The following is a 22,649-nucleotide window of genomic DNA, read 5'->3' as shown; positions in this document are numbered from 1 at the left end:
TCAATGCCCTCATCTGTCTGACTGTACGCCCATAGCAGCAGCAATGTCCGCACCTGCCACCATCTCTCAGCAACTGCACACACTTGGATTGGTTTGTGATGATCTTGAAACCCCACCCGGAGGTTGTTCCTTGGCAGTTCTAGCTCTGATTCACAGAAAAATGCTATCTCGGGCACGTACTCCCTACCCTCCGCGCTTATATTCGTTTTAGCCCACGGATGCTGATGTTTTCCAGCGTTATCAAAGGGGCTTTTAACGGCTCCTTTCTCCGTCTGAGTGAACGGCGGTTAGCAACCTTAGTCACCCAACTGCCCATAAATCAAAGACGTGCGATAAACCACTTCATTCCTAGCACCGCGCAGTTGCATAGGCCCGTTCCACACGCACACGCTTGCAAAAATTAACCCAGGGAAGGGCTGGCGCTGCGAAGCCCACGGAGAGAGCAGGACAGCACGAAAGCCACCGGGCGCGCCAACAGCCGGGGACGGCGGCGGTTCCGCCCGCTCGGCACGTTCTAAGGGGCTCCGTACGCCTGCTCTCAGCGCGGCCAAGCACTCGGCATTTCAAACGCATCGACAAAACCGCTCTGGGTTTGCGAAACGCGCGCAGCAAGCATCCACCACCGAGCCGCGGCTGCAGGTCGAACGGCAGCCTCTCGGTGCTCGCCCAGACCCGCCGGCAAGCCCCGGGAGCCGCAGCACGGGCCAACCACACCCACAGAGGAAGGGGAAATCCCAGGCGGCGGCGCCGCACGCGGCCGTGGCCACGGCCTCCGCGGGCGGCTTCCCCACCCCTAGCCGCGGAGAGCCCGGCTGCCCCTCGCGCCCTCCCGTCAACGGCCACCGGCATCGCGCGGGGCGGCGGAGGGGCGGGGAGCTAGGCGCGCGCGGCCCGCGCCCTCCGCTCCCTCGCGAGAGGTGCAGGCCGCCGCCGCCGCCGCCGCCGCCCCGCGCGCCCCGCCCCGCCCCCGCGCGCCGCAGCTCCGCCTCGCCGCTGGGCTCCGGGCGGGCCGGCGGGCGCGGAGCGCTGCTAGCAGCCATGATGGTGGGTCTTGAGGCGGCCGCGGTGCCGGGGCGGGGCGGGCGTGTGCGGCCGGGTCGCTAACCTGTGCGCTTTGTCTCCCCCCCCCCCCAACCCTTCCTGCTGCCGGCTGTGCCCCTTGGCGCCCCTCCGGCCCGCTCCGCCTCCTCCTCTTCGTCCCTAGCAGGAAGGCTCGGACGACGGCCCAGATTTTCTGTCTGAGGAAGACCGAGGTGTAAGTGCCGCGGGGAGGCGTTAGGGACCCCGGCGCCCCGGGGTTGGGGTGAGTGGGGGAGGGTAGGGTTGGCCGACTCCTTCGGGGGGCCTCCAGCTGTCGCCTGGCCCCAGCCCGCTGCGTGGGTACCGGAGGGACGCGGGATGCCGGGGGGCGGCGGGCCGCTAGGGTTCGGGGCGTTTGTCTGCCGGGATCTGCTGGCTTGGAAATGGCACAACCTCCCTCTGAAATTAGTGTCTGCCTGCCTGCCTGTATGTTGTGCCTTGAATTCTTCATTGTTCAGCTGCTCAAGTTTTGGAAGGGCTCTGATTTTTTTTATGATTTTTTTTTTTAATAGCTTGAAGAGATTGTGTGTGTTGCTAGAGATTCATATTTTCTCTGTGTGTCCTTCCTTCCCTCCTCTGATACGTGCCTCCCTCCTCCCGCACACACCCAGGTTGTACTGTGGCCCTGACCAGGTTGACCAGCCTTGTGGAGAGCACTAGGTTCCATCTTCAATCCTGAGCCAGGGCCTAAGTGGGATCGTCCTGCCCTCTCTCTTCTCTTAGTGCCCTAGAGACTCCTGTGCATAACAATGGGGCGTTTACATTGCTGCATAATAAACTGTCTGTTTGAAAAGAAGTTCTGTTGTTGAGACATGATGCCACAATTCTGTGTCTCACTGAGGAAAACCTTTTTTTCTATGCCTGGCTGTTTCTGGCCTCCATCTCTCTTCTGACTGCTGCATCCATCTCTCTTTAACTTGCCTGCCTTGCTGAATCAACAGATCAGCTAATCTAGTATAACTTACTCAGAATGATTACCCCTGTCGGTTAGCATCATGAGAGACTGACTCTAAACAAGCTAGGACAGCAGCTTCTGGGTTGCTGAGGTTACCTTGGCTGTGGCTGGTTATTAAAATGGCTGCATCCAGTATAATACTGAAAAACCCCAAACACTATGTTTGTATCCCTTTTATCGTCCATGCCATTCTGAACTGTCAAGTATAATGTTAAGTACCAAGTGATTTTTTGACTGTATGCATGTGGCAGGAATTCACTGCACTTCATGTTTCAGTTTATGACCAGGAATTTTAAAAGGAATTGTAGGTTGTAGTTGGCCAGTTCTGGTCACTGTAGGTCTTTTACCTTTAATTAGGCAGCTACCTTAATAAGAATGCTAGATAAAAAAAGAGAGAAGGTGGAAGTTGTTGTCCTCTTGAGTGTCTTCAGAACAAGGACTGAAGAACTTCTTAATTTTGTAGTTGTGCTTTACATAGGCTGTGCCTGGTATTTAGGAACAGGCACTGAAGTGCACAATTAAGTTGTCTTTATCTGAAGGTGCAGGTAGAACATAACAATGCAGATCTGATCTCGTGTCGAACTTGTTTGTTTGGTTATTAGTTTTCCCTCTAAGGCTACAGGTAGTCAGAGTTCACAAGGTAATTCAAAAGCCTTAAGAAATCTCTCAGCTGTCTCGTTTGTGCTGTTGGACAACTTGCATCATCTCACTTGGCCAAGTGCAGTCCCTTTTTTTTTTTTGCCTTTCCTCCCCCATCTTCCTCCAGCACAGAGCAATTAAACCAGATCAGTGTCCTCCTCCTTTCCCTGTTTTTCTACCTTTCTATTTTCAATCACTGTTGTCTTAATTTGTTTTTCATTGCTGTGTGAATCCTGGGGTTAAAACACAGGTTATCTGCACAATTTTGATTATGATACAGAAAATCTAATCAAAACCAATGCTGACAGTCTGTTCCTGAGTGGGTTTGCTGTGCTTTAATCTTCAAAACCATAGCTGTTTTTTCCCCCCTTAGTAGCAGTAGTGAAAACAAACAGCTTTTCATGAAGTGTTTCCCTCATTCTGATTTCTCACCTTCCTCTGGGATTAAAAAGATACGTAGGTCAAGCCTTTATTTTAAAGCATGGATGGCAACTTCTGGTTAGAGTAATTGAGCTTTTAGTTTTGATCTCGGTACTCTCTAGAATTCAGACATTGCTATGACAACTGTACTTTTAACTCTCCAGAGTCATGCTACATCATTTACTACAGTTGTGTTAGGTTTAATGTGGAGTTGATGGGTTAAAAAGAGGGCTGGAAGTCCTACTGGTGCCACATAGAACAATAATTCTCAGACAATTGTGCTAAACTCTATGGAGCCTCTGTAAAACAGCACTGAGAATCATCTTAGAGGAAGTAGCAGTGGGTGGTCTGTAGAAGGAACTTATTATAAATGGTCTGCATAAAATGAACTTGTGGGAATTGCTTCTCTAAACCTAACTTAGGAAGATATGATTGAATTTGCTTGGAGGAACTCGGTTCCTGTGGGGAGTTACTTGTGCTCTCTCTAAATGTAAACAAATAGGTGCTTTGAAAGGTGGTATAGAATTGCTTTACTAGTACTGGCTTGTGTATCTTGTACCTATATAAACTTTGGCCTACTTGCCTAGTGCCATTGTCTACTCATTTGGGGGAAATGAACTATCCCTTAGATCAGGTCTGCTAGAAACTTAGTGCCGTGATGATACTTTCTGAACTTTTGTTGTAAAAGTATCGTTTGTTTCCTTTGCTCTGTGTATTCATCTGCCTGTAAGGAACCCACTGAAGAAAGACTCCTTTTTCTCTAGGGCTTTTGGAAGAGCTTAGAATATAGAAGCTACTGTTGTTAACGGCTGACCTTGCCTAGGAATGCTAGGTTTGATTGTTTCTGTTGTCCCTACCAGCTTCCTTCCATTAGCATTTGAAGTTTAATTGATCCTTTAGCCAGAGCTTAGGTGCTAAATCCTCTCATTGCATTGTGTTCTCTTTTAGTACTGTAACTCCCTTAGCCCTTCCTTTGGCTTCTGGTATTTTCTAGACCCTTTGAATAAAAGAGGGACTTTCTTGGTATAGCATAGGAAAGCAGGTAAATTAGGTTAGCTTTTATCCAGCCTGGATGTAGAACGTTTATACAAGCATAAATTTAATATACTATGTTGCATGTTAGACTGGGGAGGAGGTGGGGTGAGATACAAAGGGACTATATCCTCCCTTTCTGTATTTTCTAGCATTCAAGGTACTTTCAGTTTTCATCCAAATCTGGTTTTGTAGCTTATTTCTTCTTCCCATTTCTCCTTACTTCATGCCTAGAAACCCATGTATTAATAGCAATTTTCTTTTGGAAGTAACGATGAAGATGTGGCTTAAGTTTGTTGTGTGATGATGATGGTTGTGATTATAATTCCCAGTACTGCCATGTGAACCATAGTGTCACATGAATACATTTTGAAGTGCTTCAACTTTCTGATTGTCTTTGACACCTTTCATAAAAGCTTCATTACCATTGCAGATGAAAACATTCCCTGTTGGCAGTCAGGCTACACAGCATAATTTAACATATGATTAAACTCTTCCAAACTGTTACAAACTTAACTTGCTATACATCCAACAAATAGTCCTGTGCAGTTGTATGTCGTGAGTGAAGTTGTGATATTTAAGTAGTTGTTTTTTTCAGTTCAGGTAAGCATTTTGTTTCTAAAGTTGAGCAGTCTATGTGCCCAGGATGTGCAGCACTAGAGACCAAATGTGCATTAGTGACTAACTTGAATTGTAGAATTTTGGTTTGCACTGTTCTCCTGAATTGTAGGTTTTTGTGCTGTACCATTCTTTCATTTTTCTATTTTTTAATGGAGGAAATTAGTAGAAAATTCTGTGACTTGTGGAAGACTTACAAAACTAGTTGGGATAGTCCAGATCATTTGCAGAGATTATTCTGTGTATTAAGGTATTGGAGGAAAAAACAATACTCCAGATGGTGTAACCACTAAAAACTGAAGAATGTGGTGTCATGACATGAGGCAGACACTGGTATGTCAGATTCTATTTTTCTTTCCTAAATTAGGTGTTAAGCACTTAGGAAACTCTGTAGGAGCTAAGAGATTCTGCCTCTCAGAAGTGATCTGCCATGGATTGTTGCATGATAACGTGCCATTGTGTGAGGCAGTGACCCCCTAAACCTTGGGAAAGCAAAACAGAAAGCAATGCCTGAATCACATGCGCGAATGTGTGCAGTGGTTTTAATGATTTCCAACTTTGCAGTAAGGAAAAAAAATACTACTGTTTGTGTAATAGTTATTGAGCTGTTTTGCTAGCCTGGCAGAATGCAGCAGACTGCGTGATTTTGGTTTACTTTAATACACCAGTTCTAAGATAAATTGGTCTGCGTAAGCAGCAAAGTTGTCCATTCATTGAGGTTAACAAGAAAGCCAGAGTGGGTGCTGACCGTTGTGACTTAAGGATTAAGATAAGTGGTAGAAAACAAGATGTGGCAGTTGATGCTTCTCTCCTAGTGCTGTTCCAGTGCCTTGCAGCGTTACCTTGAAAGTCTCCCGAGTAACCTTTGTACTGTGTGAGGCCGACACTTTAAAGTGTTTTCGTGCTTGAGTACAGACTTCAAAATGCAACCTGAAAAATTTTGTGAGGATAAAGTCTGCATCTCTGTATGGTAGAACATTTTTATACTGTAGAATGTGGTATTTCTAAGGGGGGGCAGGAAAAATCCACTAGCATCAAAGAAAAGAGTAAAAAAAAAATTGAGGCTCAGAGCGTGATGTTGAAATATTTTTTTGACAGTGTGATTAGAGAACGTTTGAAGGTTGGGCTTAAGTACTTGTGAGGATTGTCTGGTTGTCTGTTGATTGTGATGATTAAATTGTTATGGGACAAATTGGTCTAGAACAAGGGTGAAAGGGGAATTTCCAGTTGGGATCTAGATGAAGTTAGTTTCACCAGTACTGGTCATGGTGTCATAGTATCAGTCAGGGTTGGAAGGGACCACAAGGATCAGCTAGTTCCAACTCCCCTGCCATGGGCAGGGACACCCCACACTAGATCAGGCTGACCAGAGCCTTGTCCAGCCTGGTCTTAAACACCTCCAGGGACGGGGCCTCGACCACATCCCTGGACAACCCATTCCAGTGCTTCCCCACTCTCATGGTGAGGAACTTCCTCCTCACATGCATTCTGAGTCTCCCCACCTCCAGCTTCATTCCATTCCCCCTAGTCCTATCACTACCTGAGATCCTAAGTCGTCCCTCCCCAGCCTTCTTGTAGGCCCCCTTCAGATACTGGAAGGCCACAATTAGGTCCCCTCGGAGCCTTCTCTTCTGCAGACTGAACAGCCCCAACTCCTTCAGTCTGTCCTCATAGGAGAGGTGCTCCAGCCCTGTGATCATCCTTGTGGCCCTTCTCTGGACATGCTCCAGCATGTCCATATCCCTCTTGTAATAGGGGCTCCAGAACTGGACGCAATACTCCAGGTGGGGTCTCACCAGGGCTGAGTAGAGGGGGAGGATCACCTCCCTTGACCTGCTGGCCACACTGCTCCTCATGCAGCCCAGGATCTGATTGGCTTTGCGGGCTGCAAGTGCGCACTGTTGAAGCCTTTGGTCCAGTTACTGACAAATGTTGCAGTGCTCAGATAATCTTCCAATTTTTCTGTATTTGATCATAGTCTTGTTTTCTTTTCAACATGACTTTGGAGCTTTTTTGTGAGAGAGCTCAAACTTTGTCTTGTGGAAAACGAGAAGTGCATTCATTGTACTCTTGCCATTTCTTCTGCTGATTTTTGAGGAGATTGAAATCCTGCGTTTGGGGTTTGGGTTTTTTTAAGCTTTTTCATTGTATCATGGGAAATGTGAAACGAAAGCATGTGAGAAAACAAGATCTTTTAGTAGCTCTTTGAAATACAGGACCACTTTTCTCCTTAATGTTTTAACTTTTGTAATTACTTTTACAAGCACATTGACATAGAACAGATTGTAGATTAGGAGGATAGGAAGTTGAAAGAAAAATGAGGAGGAAAAACCTACCAAATTTGCTGCTGTTTGTCATTGCTGTTTGTCCCTGGGGAGGGACTTCTCAGGATATCAGGTAGTGATAGGGCTAGGGGGAATGGAATGAAGCTGGAGGTGGGGAGATTCAGGCTGGACATGAGGAGGAAGTTCTTCACTGTGAGAGTGGTGAAGCCCTGGAATGGGTTGTCCAGGGAAGTGGTTGAGGCCCCATCCCTATTTAAGACCAGGCTGGACGAGGCTCTGGCCAGCCTGCTCTAGTGTGGGGTGTCCCTGCCCATGGCAGGGGGGTTGGAACTAGCTGATCCTTGTGGTCCCTTCCAACCCTGACTGATACTGATACTATGAATGTCTTGAGCATCTCAATTACTGGCAAGTTAGCAATATACAGAAATGAAAAGCACTAACAAGCATGGTAAATAAAATTATTTGTGTGATTGTTGGTGCCATGAAACAGAACTCTGGAATTTCTTTTTCTGCTAGAAAGAATCTTTTGATGTTGGGTGTTTTTGTAATGTGTCCTTAGTGTGCTAAGGATGTTCAGTGTTGCAGAATCAGGGCTATTCTCAAGGGAAGAGTAAGGGAAATAGGTATATATTTTTAAATTAAATAGATTTTTTTTCTTTCTTTAGCTTAGACAAATAAATGTAGATCTTCAGACTGATGCTGCTCTGCAAGTGGATATCTCAGACGCACTCAGTGAGAGGGACAAAGTGAAATTCACTGTCCATACAAAGGTAAGTGCCTGAGTTTGTATGCTGAGCATTCTTCTTAATTACATAGAAAAGAAAGTTTGCTTGAACTGTTCATTGAATCAAGTGTAGCACAATCCAAAGGAAATGAGAAAGTAGCATTGGCCCATGTTTAAGAGACTGTGTAGCTGCAGTGCTTAAGAAAAAGATGACTAAAAATATGAGGTTACAAAACTTCACAAAGAAAATGTAACATCCATTTTTTGGTACTGATACATTGCCACACCAGTCCCATGTTTATTAATTGTCCTATTGGAGGTGGTGGAGTCACCATCACTGGAGGTGTTCAGGAGGAGACTTGATAGGGTGCTTGGTGGCATGGTTTAGTTGATTGGGTGGTGTTGGATGATAGGTTGGACGTGATGATCTTGAAGGTCTCTTCCAACTTGGTTTATTCTATTCTGTTTGCAGGTAGAACCTCTAATATACCTCAGTATTCTTCAGTATAGCTTTTTTATTAGATTAGTTATGGTTTCAGATTCTAAACATACAATTCATGATGGAATTGCCTTGAAGGATCATTTTTATTAGCCACTTGTTAATGAGTTTTCTTAATCTTTTTACATTTGGGTGTTTATTGATCGCTGAATAAGTTGAGGCTGAGTAAAATTTCTGGAGATACTTAGTTCCATTTGCACCCTGGCTCATACCATTAAATTGGGGTGAAGCACGTTGTTAAGGACTTGTCCATTTGGGTTCTGAGAGTGGAGACTCTGCAACCCCTTTGGGCAGCTCATTCCAATCAATTGTTGCCCTAATTAAGAAGGGGTAATTATTGCTGTACAAACTTCTTACTTTGATAATTCCCCTATTATTGCAGGGATATTTTTGTTGTTCCTTCAAAGTGTGCTTCATGTAATAAAGTTTGTTGGCGTTTTGGGTGTGTGTAGTTTGTTTTTGTTTCATCATTCCTCTCTTCCTTTTCACCTTCTAGAGTTCCTTACCAAATTTCAAGCAAAATGAATTTTCTGTTGTGCGGCAACATGAAGAGTTCATTTGGCTTCATGATTCTTTTGTTGAGAACGAGGACTACGCTGGCTATATTGTAAGTGTTACAGCTCTTTTGGTTTAGGGGCACTGTTTTCTTTGAGCTCTCTCAAAAGTGTCTTGTGACTGTTTTTAAGTGCAGTTGAAATGGCAGATGTTCCTTCCTTCTCAAATCAAATCAGTTGCTTTAATGCCTCATTTTATGCAGTTACTCGTAGTTAATGGTTGAAGCAAAGTTACTGCAGTTGTTACACTTTGTTGTCTTTCACTCCTAAGGAGTGAGTAGTTTAAACACTTATCCAAGCAGGTTTTAAGTCCACCATGTTAAGTGTGGGAGATAGGTGAACTATATAACTCGATGGTATTGTTTTTGCCATTTAATGTTTAACTTAGTTATAAGTTTCATGTTGCTTTTGTTTTAGCTGGGATAGCAGAGTGCAGTAGCTGAGCTCCAGTAATTAGACTTTTCCATTTTTCAGTATGGAAGGTCAGAATGATTTTACTGTAATCCAGTTGAAGGGGAAAATACCAATGCCAATACGTGGCTCAGTTGGTAGTGCATAAGTCCCTTAATGGGAAGGTCGTGAGTTCAAGCCTGCAGTGGGCAGTAGTGTCCTCCCTACTCTAGTCATGAGGTCTGTGGTGACAGGTTGAACTCGATGATCTTTGAGGTCTCTTCCAACCTTAGTGATACTGAATACTGAATAGAAATATAGAGAACCTTAATATACTTAAGTTTAGAAGTTTGTTTCAGGCCTGTGGGGAATAGAGATCCTAAAATAGTCACCTTATGATGTTGCTTATTAAAAGTGATTGCTGCTATTCATACTTTTAATTATGGTTATGTATATTTGACATCTTGGTGTGAAAGTTAAGTATTTGTTTTTCCTTTGTGTGTGTGTCTACTGATTAAAGAAGTGAGCATGTATTTTGAAGTGGACTACTGTGATGAATATAATCTATCATGCTATCCTTGAGCTAGTCTTATTTTAGTCAAAACAGCTACTTGAGACTAGACCCTCAATTTGGTACTACTTTCAGGCAGTTGACTGCATAGTTGCTAGAGTTTTCTGTTTTGTAATGCATTAATGTAATGGGCCAATATTGATGAACTCAAATTTAAGCTTTGTTCTCTGTCCCTTTACCAACAACAATTCAGGATTAGTTTGCAGTGTTTTCTTTTTCAGGGTTAATAGACTATATTAGAAGATGAACCCAGAGACTTCTTTACTGTGTGCTTTCTTGCTTCAAGAGACGTATCTTTAATGTCAGCAGTACTGCAATAAAGAGCTAGTGTCTGCAAACAATATGGAATGGGTTTTTTAGCTTAAAGTTTTGTGGAGTTATGAATGGGTGGTGTGAAAACAGTTCTGGATAATTTTTTTCTTCTTTGAACAAGAAATAATGCTTACCAAAGAAGTTAGAACTCAAAATCATTGTTTTGTATTTAGTTCTGTTTCAATTCATTGTCATGGGAAAGCTAAGTGTTACTTGGTTTCTGTTAGACTTGAGCTACTGAAGCCATTAGTTAATACTTTAGTAATCTTCAAGGACACTTGGCTAAAAGTGGTATAGTAATACAGCATGGGAATACAACTTGTGAATGAGAGACTTTATCCATAAATGCTCTAATGAATCATGAAAGAGGAAGCCACATATTAAAAAGCTTCAGGCAGTCTACAGTTCCTGTACTGAGTGGATGTTTTTTTGACTGAGAGGATGAGCAATTAAACCCTGCCCCTGATTCAATTCCAGATTCCACCAGCACCCCCCAGGCCTGACTTTGATGCCTCAAGGGAGAAACTGCAGAAACTCGGGGAAGGGGAAGGATCAATGACTAAAGAAGAATTCACCAAGATGAAACAAGAACTGGAAGCGTATGTAGATTTCATTACTACTTGGTTTTTCAATACATATTGTCTCCCTCAACTTCTAAAGCTGTTTGCTGTCCCATGTTTCTGATTTCACTGTAATGATTCTCTCTAAGATACAGACTTGGGAGTCCAGGTGCTACATAATCAGGGTTATCTTGGTGATCATGATCAGAGCCATTAGGAAAATTGTAGAAATACTTCAGTGGAAGATCTGAAATCAAACCAAAACCCAACAGCTTGTTAATGAGCATTGTTTTAGAAGGAAAAAATGATAGTTGGATCCTCTTCTTCACAGAACACCTGCAAAGGGAGGAGGTAGCCTCTGTCTTTTTCAGTTGTGTTGTTCCACATTTTATAAGCATAACAAGACTAAGGTTTTTATACATGTAGTGACTGCATGTCGTTGGCACTGTAAACAGATGCCAATCTCCTGTTCCCCAAGAAATATGGAGACTACTAGAAGATACTTTTTTTTCCACACCTTTTTTTTTTAACACAAGGAGAATATACTTGCTGAAAAGAGTATTTTCCTTTACTGTGAATTTTAGTGTGTGCTGAAATATGTTCTCTAAGGCTTTTTGTTCCATATTGAGTTACACAGTGAAGTTTCGCCTTGCTTCATCCACTTTCCTTATCATGCATTCACTTCTTTGATCTTTTTCCTGTCATTGGTTTCAGTTTTCAAGTGTATATTTACGCTGCTTCTAGACTGCTTCTATCAAGAGCTCTGAATTGGCAAGAAAAGTACATAGAACTCTTAGAACTGCTGCTTTCTCTTCGAACTTCAGCTGCTGTGAGCAAATGTCTTAAAAAGCTCTGTATTAGTGTTACATACAGCATAACTTATAGCAGAGTAGATATACACTTCCTGTGCAGAAAACTGGAAATTAGCAAAACACTATAGATTTTAAAGAATCTGTGGTTTTCCAGCGGCCCTGATCATGATTCTCTTGTGGTCTGGTTAGGGGTTGGATAACACAGAAAACTTTGGGTTTCTTCTACTGCCACCTCCATCCTCTGCATCCTCCTTTTTTGTCTTCACTGAATGACTACTACTCTCACTGAGATCAAACATCTCCCAACACTGACCCTGCTGGTTTGCTGGTATGTAAATCTTAACCTCCTTGCCCATAGTGGAAGCAAAAGTGTTGATTATCATTTCACCATCTGACCTCAGAATGGGGAAAAGAGCCCCCCCCTCATTTTCAGACACATTACATGTTACTAATTGAATTTGCAAAACAAAATGAATTCTAGCAAACTTACCTTGGTAAGAATGCCTTAAAGGAATGCTTTAAAGTTAAGTTGTCTGAACTGGACAACTATGCATTTGTCACAGTTAAACAAATTAATCTTTTTTGGTTGTACCTATCAAATACAGCACTGAATTTCACTTTTAGAACCACTATGAAGCAAGACATCCATGTAAGCTTTGACCCAAAAAGGCTAGATGCTTTAACATGGAATAAAAAGGCTTGCTGTCTAAACCTCTTACAAAACTACATGAATGTTTAAATAAGTAAGGAGGGTGCAAATAGGCAAGGGGATGGAGATGGGGAGGAAGGAATTTACACATCAGCTACACGGTGCCTAGTGACTGTAGTCTATCTCAATTTCTTGATGTTTGGGGAGTTGGGGAAAGGACAATTAAAGATGATCACACTTTCAGCAAATCAGTCTGTGTTAGCTAGCCATAAAAATTAGAAGGTGTTTGTTGAGTCTTCATTAAAAGTCTCTCTGTAATATGTTAGGGCTTCCAATTTCCCAGTAGAATTAACATTACAATATTGATGTATACATATATGAAATATTGGAGTCGTGACCTCTTCTGTATCAGCTTATAATTTGGTATCTTTACTGAGGATCTCTAAAATCTTCTCACTAGACTAATCTCAAGCTTAATTGCTTCCTGTGAAATTCTTAAGGTCTGTCTTGTTTTTCTGTTTGCAGTGAGTATTTGGCAATATTCAAGAAGACAGTTGCAATGCATGAAGTGTTTTTGTGTCGCGTGGCAGCACATCCTATTTTGAGAAAGGATTTAAATTTCCATGTGTTCTTGGAATATAATCAGGATGTGAGTATTGAAAACTGAGTTGCTGGCAAGGAAAAAATCAAGATGTACTTTTATGGTAGGATGGAAAATTGATTAAGAGGGCTTTACCTCCTGAAGCAAATTGCATCAGTTCCTTCATACCAGGCATATTTGTATTTTAGAAGTTAAAAATTAACTTAGTCTGTAGGAATTCGTTTTCTTGCCACCTGGGGAACCAGATGCACCATGTGCTCTAGCCTCAGCATCCAAAATATTAATGGGAATCCAATATGTTTTGGATTATAAAGATTAGCTTTTGCTGGGGATTTCATTTGAAGTTCCAATTGTCTGTTCTTTGGGGTGGGTTTTTTGGTTTGGTTTGTGGGTTTTTCGGTGGGGAAGGATGATGCAACAAAGATGGAATGCTGATTTCCAGGATTTGGAACCATGGTTTAAAACAAACCTAGAGAAGTTTTTCAGTGAAATGTTCTGAAAACTAAAACCTCCTTGTTAGGAATGTAAGTGACAGCTTGGTTATTTTTTTCTAGATATTGGGCTACTGTGGCTATGTTACATACTGAGTTGCTCTCTACTTTTGAGTTAATGGAGAGGAGCAGATGTTAGTCAGAGGGTAGAAGGGCTCTGCAGAGGGACCTTGACTGACTGGACAGATGGGTGGAGTCCAATGGGATGTCATTCAACAAGTCCAAGTGCCAGGTGCTGCTCTTTGGCCACGGCAACCCCATGCAGAGCTACAGGCTGGGGTCAGAGTGGCTGGAGAGCTGCCAAACAGAGAGCACCTGGGGGTGCTGATTGACAGCCGCCTGAATATGAGCCAGCAGTGTGCCCAGGTGGCCAAGAAGGCCAATGGCATCCTGGCCTGCATTAGGAATAGTGTAGCCAGCAGGAGCAGGGAGGTCATTGTGCCCCTGTACTCTGCAATGGTTAGGCCGCACCTTGAGTCCTGTGTCCAGTTCTGGGCCCCTCAGTTTAAGAAGGACATTGAGACACTTGAGCGTGTCCAGAGAAGGGCAACAAAGCTGGGGAGAGGCCTTGAGCACAAGCCCTGTGAGGAGAGGCTGAGGGAGCTGGGATTGTTTAGCCTGGAGAAGAGGAGGCTCAGGGGAGACCTCATTGCCCTCTGCAACTACCTGAAAGGTGGTTGTAGCCAGGAAGGGGTTGGCCTCTTCTCCCAGGCAACCAGCACCAGAACAAGGGGACACAGTCTCAAGATGTGCCAGGGGAAGTTTAGGCTTGAGGTGAGGAGAAAGTTCTTCACTGAGAGAACCAGGGAGGTGGTGGAGTCACCATCCCTGGAGATGTTCAAGAGGGGATTGGACGTGGCACTTGGTGCCGTGGTCTAGTCATGAGGTCTGTGGTGACAGGTTGGCCTCGATGATCCTCGAGATCTCTTCCAACCTTGGCGATACTGTGATACTGTCTTTCTGGATTCATAGTAACTCTTTGGTGTTACCACCTTAGGCTTGCATTTCAAAAGCCAGGCTTTAGGCCTGTCCTCATTTCAAAGAGCAAAGCCTGAGCAGCACTGGGTTGTTTTTTCCCTTTTCTTTGTTTTCATGGGGACTTTGAGTTTCTTATTGCATCAGTTGGTCATGGGATGTTTTTCACGTGTTGTTCTTCAGTTATTGGAACATACTGGGTTTTTGTCACAAATTGTTTTCAAACTCTTACTTCACCTCCTAATCAATATTGAAGCTAGATAAGAAGGGATGCTTATTGATCATTTTATTTGTTGGTGACTAAAGCAGCTGGGAAAAACACCAAAGTGCCTATAGTGCTATAAAAGGTAATAAGAGGAGGGGATTTGGAGACCCTCGAATGTCTCAAGCAGGTGCAGATACCCAAATACTTCACTGAATCATGCCCCATGAATATGTAATAGTCAGGAGGCATAATTGCATTAGATAGACTTGAGTTTGAAAGAGTTTATGTATAAATAACCACAGGAAATTTTCACCGGTGCTCCTGGGTTTTGGAACAGCTCCCCACCCCCCCAGCACTGAATAAAGAAAAGCTGCTTCATATGCACAGTGATGTCTAATGAGTTATTCAATTTGAGCATCAGTGTTGGAGTTGGTGGTTGCTTGTGTTCTGCAAGCAGTTTTCAGCTGCTCTTCAAAAAGGCAGGAATTTGTAATGATTTCTTCAACATTCAGTCCTAAGATTGGCTTGGCTGAGTATGTTACCAGGGATCCCTACTGCTGCTTAATGCAGAAATGCTTACTGATTCAGGAACTCAGTTTACCTAAATGGTAGAAATGTAGAAGGACAGGGAAGGTGTGAGGAAGCTGAAACCATTGTTGGCAATTGGAATGTGCTGCCCAGGGAGGTGGTGGAGTCACCGTCCCTGGAGGTGTTCAAAAAGAGATTGGACATGGCACTTGAAGCCATGGTTTAATAGTCATGAGGTGTTGGGTGACAGGTTGATCTTTGAGGTCTCTTCCAATCTTGTTGATTCTGGGATTCTATGGTTATCCTTAGTGCAGCAAGGGGTAGTTCCTTCTGTAGTTTCTAATAGGAAAAAGAATTGCCATTCTACGCTTCAGAAAGCAAAGTGTGGTTATATTAGGATAACTGAACAGCTATGCTGAGTGTGATAAGTATTGTATTATTAATAACTGAAATGTACACCATGTGTATTTGGCATTATCTGTAGGTGCTAGAATGTTGTGGGGGAGGATGTGGGGTTTGGTTTGTTAGCTTGTTTTTTTTTCCTGGAAGAGTATTTTAGATCATAAAGAACAGTCTAGGAAGTGAGGTAGTTTGTCATTCTGGGTGCAAGGTGTTGCAGAAGAGGCTGGATGGGGTGCTTGGTGCCATGGTAACAAAGTTGGTGAAGGGTTTGGAACACAAGCCCTATGAAGAGAGACTGAGGGAGCTGGGGTTGCTTAGCCTGGAGAGGAGGAGACTCAGGGGTGACCTTCTGGCTCTCAACTACCTGAAAGGAAGTTGTAGACAGGCAGAGGTTGGTCTCTTCTCCCAGGCAGCCAGTACCAGATCAAAAGGACACAGTCTCAGGCTGCGCCGGGGGAGGTTTAGGTTGGATGTTAGGAAGAAGTTCTATACAGAGAGAGTGACTGCCCATTGGAATGGGCTGCCTGGGGAGGTGGTGGAGTCACCATCATTGGAGGTTTTCAGGAGGAGACTTGATGGGGTGCTTGGTGCCATGGGTTAGTTGTTTAGGTGGTTTCGATTGGTTGATGGGTTGGACGCGATGATCTTGACGGTCTCTTCCAACCTGGTTTATTCTATATTCTATTCTATGGTTTAGTTGATTAGATAGTGTTGGATGATAGGTTGGACTTGATCTCAAAGGTCTTTTCCAGCCTGGTTAATTCTATTCTATTCTAAGAGTCCTGTAAGATAGAGTCATTATTTTCGTGGCTCTGGGGAAAGAACAAAGAGAATCGGTGCTCAAGTCAAGGAGCCAATACTATCCCCATTAGTGCCAAATACAAGACTAAGCAGAGAGCAAGAAAACTGGTTTAGGAGTAGCAAGTTGTGCTATGTAATTCTATTTGTTTTTTTAAATGTATTTTATTGCCTCCAGAAAATGAATTAACTTGATACATGAATTTGATTTTCAGCTGAGTGTTCGTGGGAAGAACAAGAAAGAGAAACTTGAAGACTTCTTCAAGAACATGGTTAAATCAGCAGATGGTGTCATTGTTTCAGGAGTAAAGGTGATTACTGCTGGGCATAATCAAGATTTAAAATACATTACCATTGTTGCTGTCTTTTTAGTGAAGCAAATATTTACATAAGCTACCAAAAAAAAAAAAGGGCTTCTTTGAATCTGTATCTAACTTAAGAATTATAGTCAGAGCGTGGGAGGGAACCTCCTGCCCTGGAATACAAGGTAACTGGGATTGATCTGATTGCTTCTGTGAAAGTAGGCCTACAGTACTCTTCCCTCTGTTCTAGGAAATTAAGCAATTTTTTTAATCCATAGATAATTGATAATCTGCTTTTTTTTTGTTCAGGCCTATCAGTTTATATAGTGGGTAGGCACTTCAGCTTTGACAGCTTCTGCAGTTCAGAAGTTACTAGTGCAGTGTGAATTTTGCCAGCCTTGTAATATCCTTCTGCTGTTTGAGAGCTATGGGATGCAGGTGGTGCTGTTTTTCCCAGTAGATACAAGGATGTAACTGATACTTAAAATAACAAAAAAGTTTCATTTTGACTTTTCCAAAAGTTGAAAAATGAGTTTTATAACAAACCTGTGTTCTGCAGAAGATGATTTTGATCTCGTTTGAGGTCAAAATAACCAGCAGTTTTCACAGCCACATTGTTCAAAGCTCTTGTTACAGGGTATCCCATGGTATTGAGCATTTGTGCTATTTTAGAGGGTTTTTTTGAAGTAATTATAAACCAAACATCTCAGACTGTAATACAGAAAACACTACCATTTACCTACATTTCCCAGCTTGAAAGAAGTCTATCAAGACCAGCATTGCTGAGCTAGTTCATATTGTCTCTGTTATGACTGCAGCATCCGTACAGCTGGGTGTCTGTCTTCCCCCGTCCCCTCCCCCCTTTTCTAGCTATTCTATTTTTCTGTCACTAAAGTGGTAGCTAGTAACTGAATTATTTCCTTCCCTTCAGATGTAGTTATCTACATCTTTTAATATGTTTTTGCTGTAAGTTCTTAATACAACTTAAGATCATGATAAGTGAAGAAGGAATCGGTTTACAGAAGTTGTGATTTAGACAACAGAAACATTGCACTTCATGTCACAGCAGCAGCATTCTATGCAAATTTACTCTGTGGTCACTCTGTTCAGTGAGTGAAATCCTGTGTTTTTTAATTGTTCTTGGGTTTGTTTTGTTTTGTTTTTTATTGTAGGATGTGGATGACTTCTTTGAACACGAAAGAACATTCCTTGTTGAATATCACAACCGAGTGAAAGATGCCTCTGCCAAATCTGATAAAATGACACGATCACATAAAAGTGAGTGGTTGGTTTTTTTTTTCCAGGGTGAGAATAGTACTAGTTTTTAAAGCACACACAAGTGGTGTGTTTGGGGCAGTAATTGTTAGTTTTCTTTTTATATTCATAAAGTGAAATATTTTCTCAAAACTGTAGTCTTTGGGCAGTCTAAAGATTGTCAGTCTGACTTTAGAACTTTGTTCATGTTAGCAATGTGCTAAACTTTAGGCAGTGAGTGAGCTTTTTATGTTGGCTATAGAAACAGGAAAATTGTTAGAAATTAGGTTATAGAGGATCTGATGGGAGAGGGTTGGTCAAACTCCTGATAATGCTTCACTGATTATCATAGTATCAGTCAGGGTTGGAAGGGACCACAAAGGATCACATAGTTCCAACCCCCCTGCCATGGGCAGGGACACCCCACACTAGACCAGGCTGGCCAGAGCCTCATCCAGCCTGCTCTTAAACACCTCCAGGGACAGGGCCTCAACCACCTCCCTGGACAACGCATTCCAGTGCTTCACCACTCTCATGGTGAAGAACCTCCTCCTCACATCCAGCCTGAATCTCCCCACCTCCAGCTTCATTCCATTCCCCCTAGTCCTATCACTACTTGATATCCTGAGAAGTCCCTCCCCAGCCTTCTTGTAGGCCCCCTTCAGATACTGGAAGGCCACAATGAGGTCCCCTCGGAGCTTTCTCTTCTCCACACTGAACAGCCCCAACTCCTTCAGTCTGTCCTCATAGGAGAGGTGCTCCAGCCCTCTGCTCATCCTCGTGGCCCTTCTCTGGACCTGTTCCAGCATGTCTATATCCCTCTTGTAATAGGGGCTCCAGAACTGGATGCAGTACTCCAGGTGGGGTCTTACCAGAGCTGAGTAGATTATCAGATTGAAATTGCCTGGGATGTGTATTGACAACTGTTACCAAACTGTAAATTGGGACAAACAGCACCTCTTGAAATTCTGGCTAGAGGAATAGAGTAATGACCTGGGAAGCCTGTTTTGGAAGTGGGTGTTCTGTAGTTTATGGATAACTTGTGATGGACAGAGAGCTGCAGGACTTACAAAGGTACTGACTTCCTGTTTCCAGCAGAAAGTCCATTTTCACATTTAAACAAGAGGAAAAGAAGGGGAGTTAATGCCTTCCTGATATGACTGTAACCAACTGCAGTGATTCCCTTGGGACGTTTGGAGTAGGGAATTGGGTGGAAAGTGACCCTACTCAATCAGTTAAAGTGAGGTTGTGTTATTAAAAATAAAACAGAACTAAAAATTCTGCTTAAAGGCCTATAAACTTCAATAATCTCCTTTTCTGTTCATTGCTTGGATCCATTAGCATTTCAGTCATCCATTGAGCTTATACTGAAAGTACATGTGCAAATATTTGGTCTTTATGATTAATACATAGCAGCATCTCACTAGTCAAACTCTGCATCCTTCTTTACAAACTCTGCTTTTAATTTCATTGTTTAAAATGCTTTAACACCAATGGTATTTTGACCAGTGAGTGCTTGTTGAAATGTGAGGGCTTCCTGAAAATTAAGCCATCACACATAGTGTGCTGTGTTTCAGTAGATTGGAGCTTGTATTCAATTCACTGCTCTCAAGCACAGACTGGGATTTTGTAATAGGCTTTTTCCAAATGGTTTTAAACTTCAGACTCAGATTTCAATGCAGATCTTTGCACATCTTCCACCAAAACCAAGCCTAACAAAGCTGCACAATAAATGTACCCAGCAGTTGCTAATTGTGTTAAACATTCCTAGATCAATTGTGCTTTGGTGAGAGCACCACGTTCGGGTGAAGTTTTTTCCTTCATAAGTCATCACAGGATTGAAATTTCATTTCTGGTTTTGTGTTAAATTGTGTTCCTTTCAGGAAAAAAAAACCACTTACTTTAGCAGAACATTCAAAAGATCTGGAAAGAAGAGGAATAAAAATAGTAAAAGAAGTGCTTGTTTCTTTTTGTAGGTGTGGCAGATGACTATAATAGAATTGGTTCTTCGTTATATGCATTAGGAACACAGGACTCCACAGATATATGCAAGTAAGATCCTGGTAATAACTTAAGGGGCAATTAAGTAGCAGTCTTAATGATGACCTGTTGAGATCAGTAGCTCACTTGCTATGAGAAAACCAGAGTTTGTTATACTTGTATCACATGAAGAGATTTTCTTCTCTATGATTCAATTTCTGCAGTAGGCTCACTTAATACTTTTGCTCTGATATTTGTCTGGGGGAAAATGCTGCTTTCTGCAGTTTGTAGAAAATTGCACAGATGAGATGTAGAAAATTACACAGATGAAAAGAAGTCCTTGTAAAATAAGGAAAAAAACCTCCCAGTTCTTCCACTACTTTTGAAGTGTTTTAAGTTTTTTAACATGTGCAGCAGGAACAAGTCTCAGACTGAGCGTACTGATTTTTGTGGGTGTTCCCTGTGCCAACATCTTGAAAAGCAGTTTGGCTGTTCTGGCAATATTGCTGCCATTAGGAAATAAAGGAATCCACAGAGGTCTCTAAGCCCTTGAAAATAGGAAAGGGTCTCTATGTACAGAGGTTTATTCTTTAATCTTTCAGTGATTTGTGCATCTGAAAGCAAACCTTAGCTAATGAGCCTATCGATGTTGATGCTTATGAACATGTACACTTCCTAGTGTGATGACATCTAGGAGATGAGTGTGAAAGCTTTTAGTAATTTACCTTGTGTGAGAGCTTACATATTGATTATTTTGATTATAGTTTTGAGATCTGCTGTAGTCTGTTTCAAGTCTGTCAGGATCATGCCTGCTTTCTGTCAAAATAGCGTGATTGCACTTGAATTCAGTCTGCTGTTACAATGTGCCACATTGTTGTTCAGCCTCCCTGAATTCCAAGTACAGCATGCATCATGTTTACTGTGTGTGTGTGGGCGGGGAAAAAAGTGCATTCAAATTTGAGTGAAGGACACTTGATAATTGCACAGAACTGTTAACCAGGGTGGTGGTGTTTGGAGTTCCAATTCACAGAAGCAGAAAGAATCCCTGTGCAATTATTCTTTAGTAGAAACCATCCATTTGTTATGCTTTGTGTATCCCTTACCTTTTCTTCAGTTGTACAATTCCCAGATGTTTGAAGTGCTTTAATTTGAAACTATTAAGTCTTCTAAGTTCTGTGAATTGCAATTCTAAGCAGTGCTTTTAAGGTCTTTATTACCAGACACAGATTATATTCTGAGCTCTAGACAATAATCAGACTGTTCAAACAATTTTGTAATAGAAGCTCTTTCCTTTGTGCAGGTTTTTTCTGAAGGTGTCAGAGTTATTTGACAAAACAAGGGTATGTACTATGAAACCTTTGTAGATACATTCTTTGTGTACATCCTGGAAGTGGCTGGACATTCTTGTGTCAACTAGACATTAATATGTAGATCTTTTATGCATGTTTCTATGTGAAGTGTTTAAACAAGGTGTGCTAGAGAATTGCCAAACTCAAGCACAAAAATTAAGCTTATAGAGGGTGGAAGCAAGGACAGGTGGCCAGGGAGGAATACTGAGAAATTGTCCAGGCAGGCAGGGATCAGGTTAGGAAATTTAAAAGTTGACTTAGAATTAAATCTGGCCAGAGACATCAAGTGCAACAAGAAAAGCTTCTGTAGGTGTGTTGGTGACAAAAAGAATGTAGACCTTCACTGGAAGGAAACAGGAGACTTGGTTACTTGGGATATGGAGAAGGCTGGGGTACTTAATGACATTCTTGCTTCAGTCTTCACCAGCAAGTGGTCCAGCTACACTGCTCAAGTGGCAGAAGGTAAAGGCAGGGACCAGGGGAATGAAGAACCACACACTGTACGTCAGATCAGGTTTCTCAGCTGGTCTTGCTTGGACTTGAAGGTGCACAGGTCCGTCGGACCTCATGAGATGCATCCATGAGTCCTGAGGTAACTGGTGGATGAAGTGGCAAAGCCATTGTCCACCACATCTGAGAAGACGAGGCAGTCTGGTGAAGTTCCTGCTGAGCAGAAAAGGGGAGGTGTAACCCCCATTTTTAAAAAGGCCAGTCAGTCTCACATCTGTGCCTTGCAAGATCATGGAGGATCCTCCTGGAAACTGCTAAAGCGTGTGAAAACTAAGGAGGTGACTTGTGAAAACCAATATGACTTGAGAAGAGCACAAATACAGGCTGCACGGAGAATGTATTGATAGCAGCTCTGAGAAGGACCACTTGGGAGTATTGGTTGATGAAAAGCTCAGTGTGACCTCTCCGCCTGTGCTTGCAGCCCAGAAAGTCAACTGTGTCCTGGGCAGTATCAAAAGAAGTGTGGTCAGCAGGGATGTGATTCACCTCCTCTGCTCTGCTCTTGTGAGATTAGATGTAAGGAAGAAGTTCTGCACTGTTAAAGGTTATGGGGCACTAGAACAGGTGGTCCAGAGAGGTTGTGAATGTCCCATCTGGAAGCATTAAAGACCAGGCTGGATGGGGCCTTGAGCAACCTGATCTAATGGAAGGTGACCCCATGGCAAGGGGCTTGTGACTAGAAGATCTGTGAGGTCCTTTGCAACCCAAACTGTGGTATGATTCTGTGAAAGAGAGTAAGATTCCATTCATCTGTTTTGTGAAATAATTGATCCTTAGGAGTCTTCAGTCTGCTAAACATTTCTGGGCAGTCTTTCTGTCTTCTGTGTATGATGCTGGTAAAGCTGCTCTAAAGTGCTTAGAGGCCTTCCTTCTTTGGATGAAGAAATGTAAACCTTAATCCACAAAAAGGTGGTCACACTATTTGTTGTTTGGGGTTTTTTCTAGAGCTAAGATCTGTTTCTGCAGTTATTTGACTCAGAAATACCATTGCCAATGCTTTTAACCAGAGTTGAAAAGATCTTGTCTCTTCTGCCTTGCATGTTTGGCTTGGTAGAGCACAAGATGTGTGCCTTGTATCAGGAAAACTTTCAAATGAAAAACTCTCTGCATTTCCCAAACACACAGATGAATGCACACAGCAAAGAAAAGGAATG

General features: G+C 42.7%; 1 protein-coding gene across 2 annotated transcripts in view; it reads left to right on the top strand.

Moving 5' to 3' along the window:
- The first annotated feature begins 958 nt into the window (after positions 1-958).
- The window catches only part of SNX6 (sorting nexin 6), a 36,670-nt gene continuing 14,979 nt past the window's right edge, over positions 959-22,649 (top strand). The window contains exons 1-10 of one of the 2 annotated variants that reach the window (XM_068160353.1): positions 959-1,044; positions 1,208-1,255; positions 7,695-7,799; positions 8,749-8,859; positions 10,557-10,678; positions 12,626-12,749; positions 16,316-16,411; positions 17,575-17,680; positions 19,633-19,708; positions 20,937-20,976. In XM_068160353.1, the coding sequence (XP_068016454.1) occupies positions 1,039-1,044; positions 1,208-1,255; positions 7,695-7,799; positions 8,749-8,859; positions 10,557-10,678; positions 12,626-12,749; positions 16,316-16,411; positions 17,575-17,680; positions 19,633-19,708; positions 20,937-20,976 (834 nt within the window). In that variant the 5' untranslated portion in view covers positions 959-1,038. Of the gene's footprint in view, positions 1,045-1,204; positions 1,256-7,694; positions 7,800-8,748; positions 8,860-10,556; positions 10,679-12,625; positions 12,750-16,315; positions 16,412-17,574; positions 17,681-19,632; positions 19,709-20,936; positions 20,977-22,649 lie in introns of both variants that reach the window. The other variant, XM_068160352.1, reaches the window with a different exon arrangement.

Source organism: Melanerpes formicivorus, unplaced genomic scaffold (genome assembly GCF_026170545.1).
Source record: "Melanerpes formicivorus ecotype bairdi unplaced genomic scaffold, bMelFor1.0.p_v2 SCAF_49, whole genome shotgun sequence".
NCBI lineage: Eukaryota > Metazoa > Chordata > Aves > Piciformes > Picidae > Melanerpes > Melanerpes formicivorus.
This window is presented reverse-complemented; position numbering and strand designations above follow the sequence as displayed.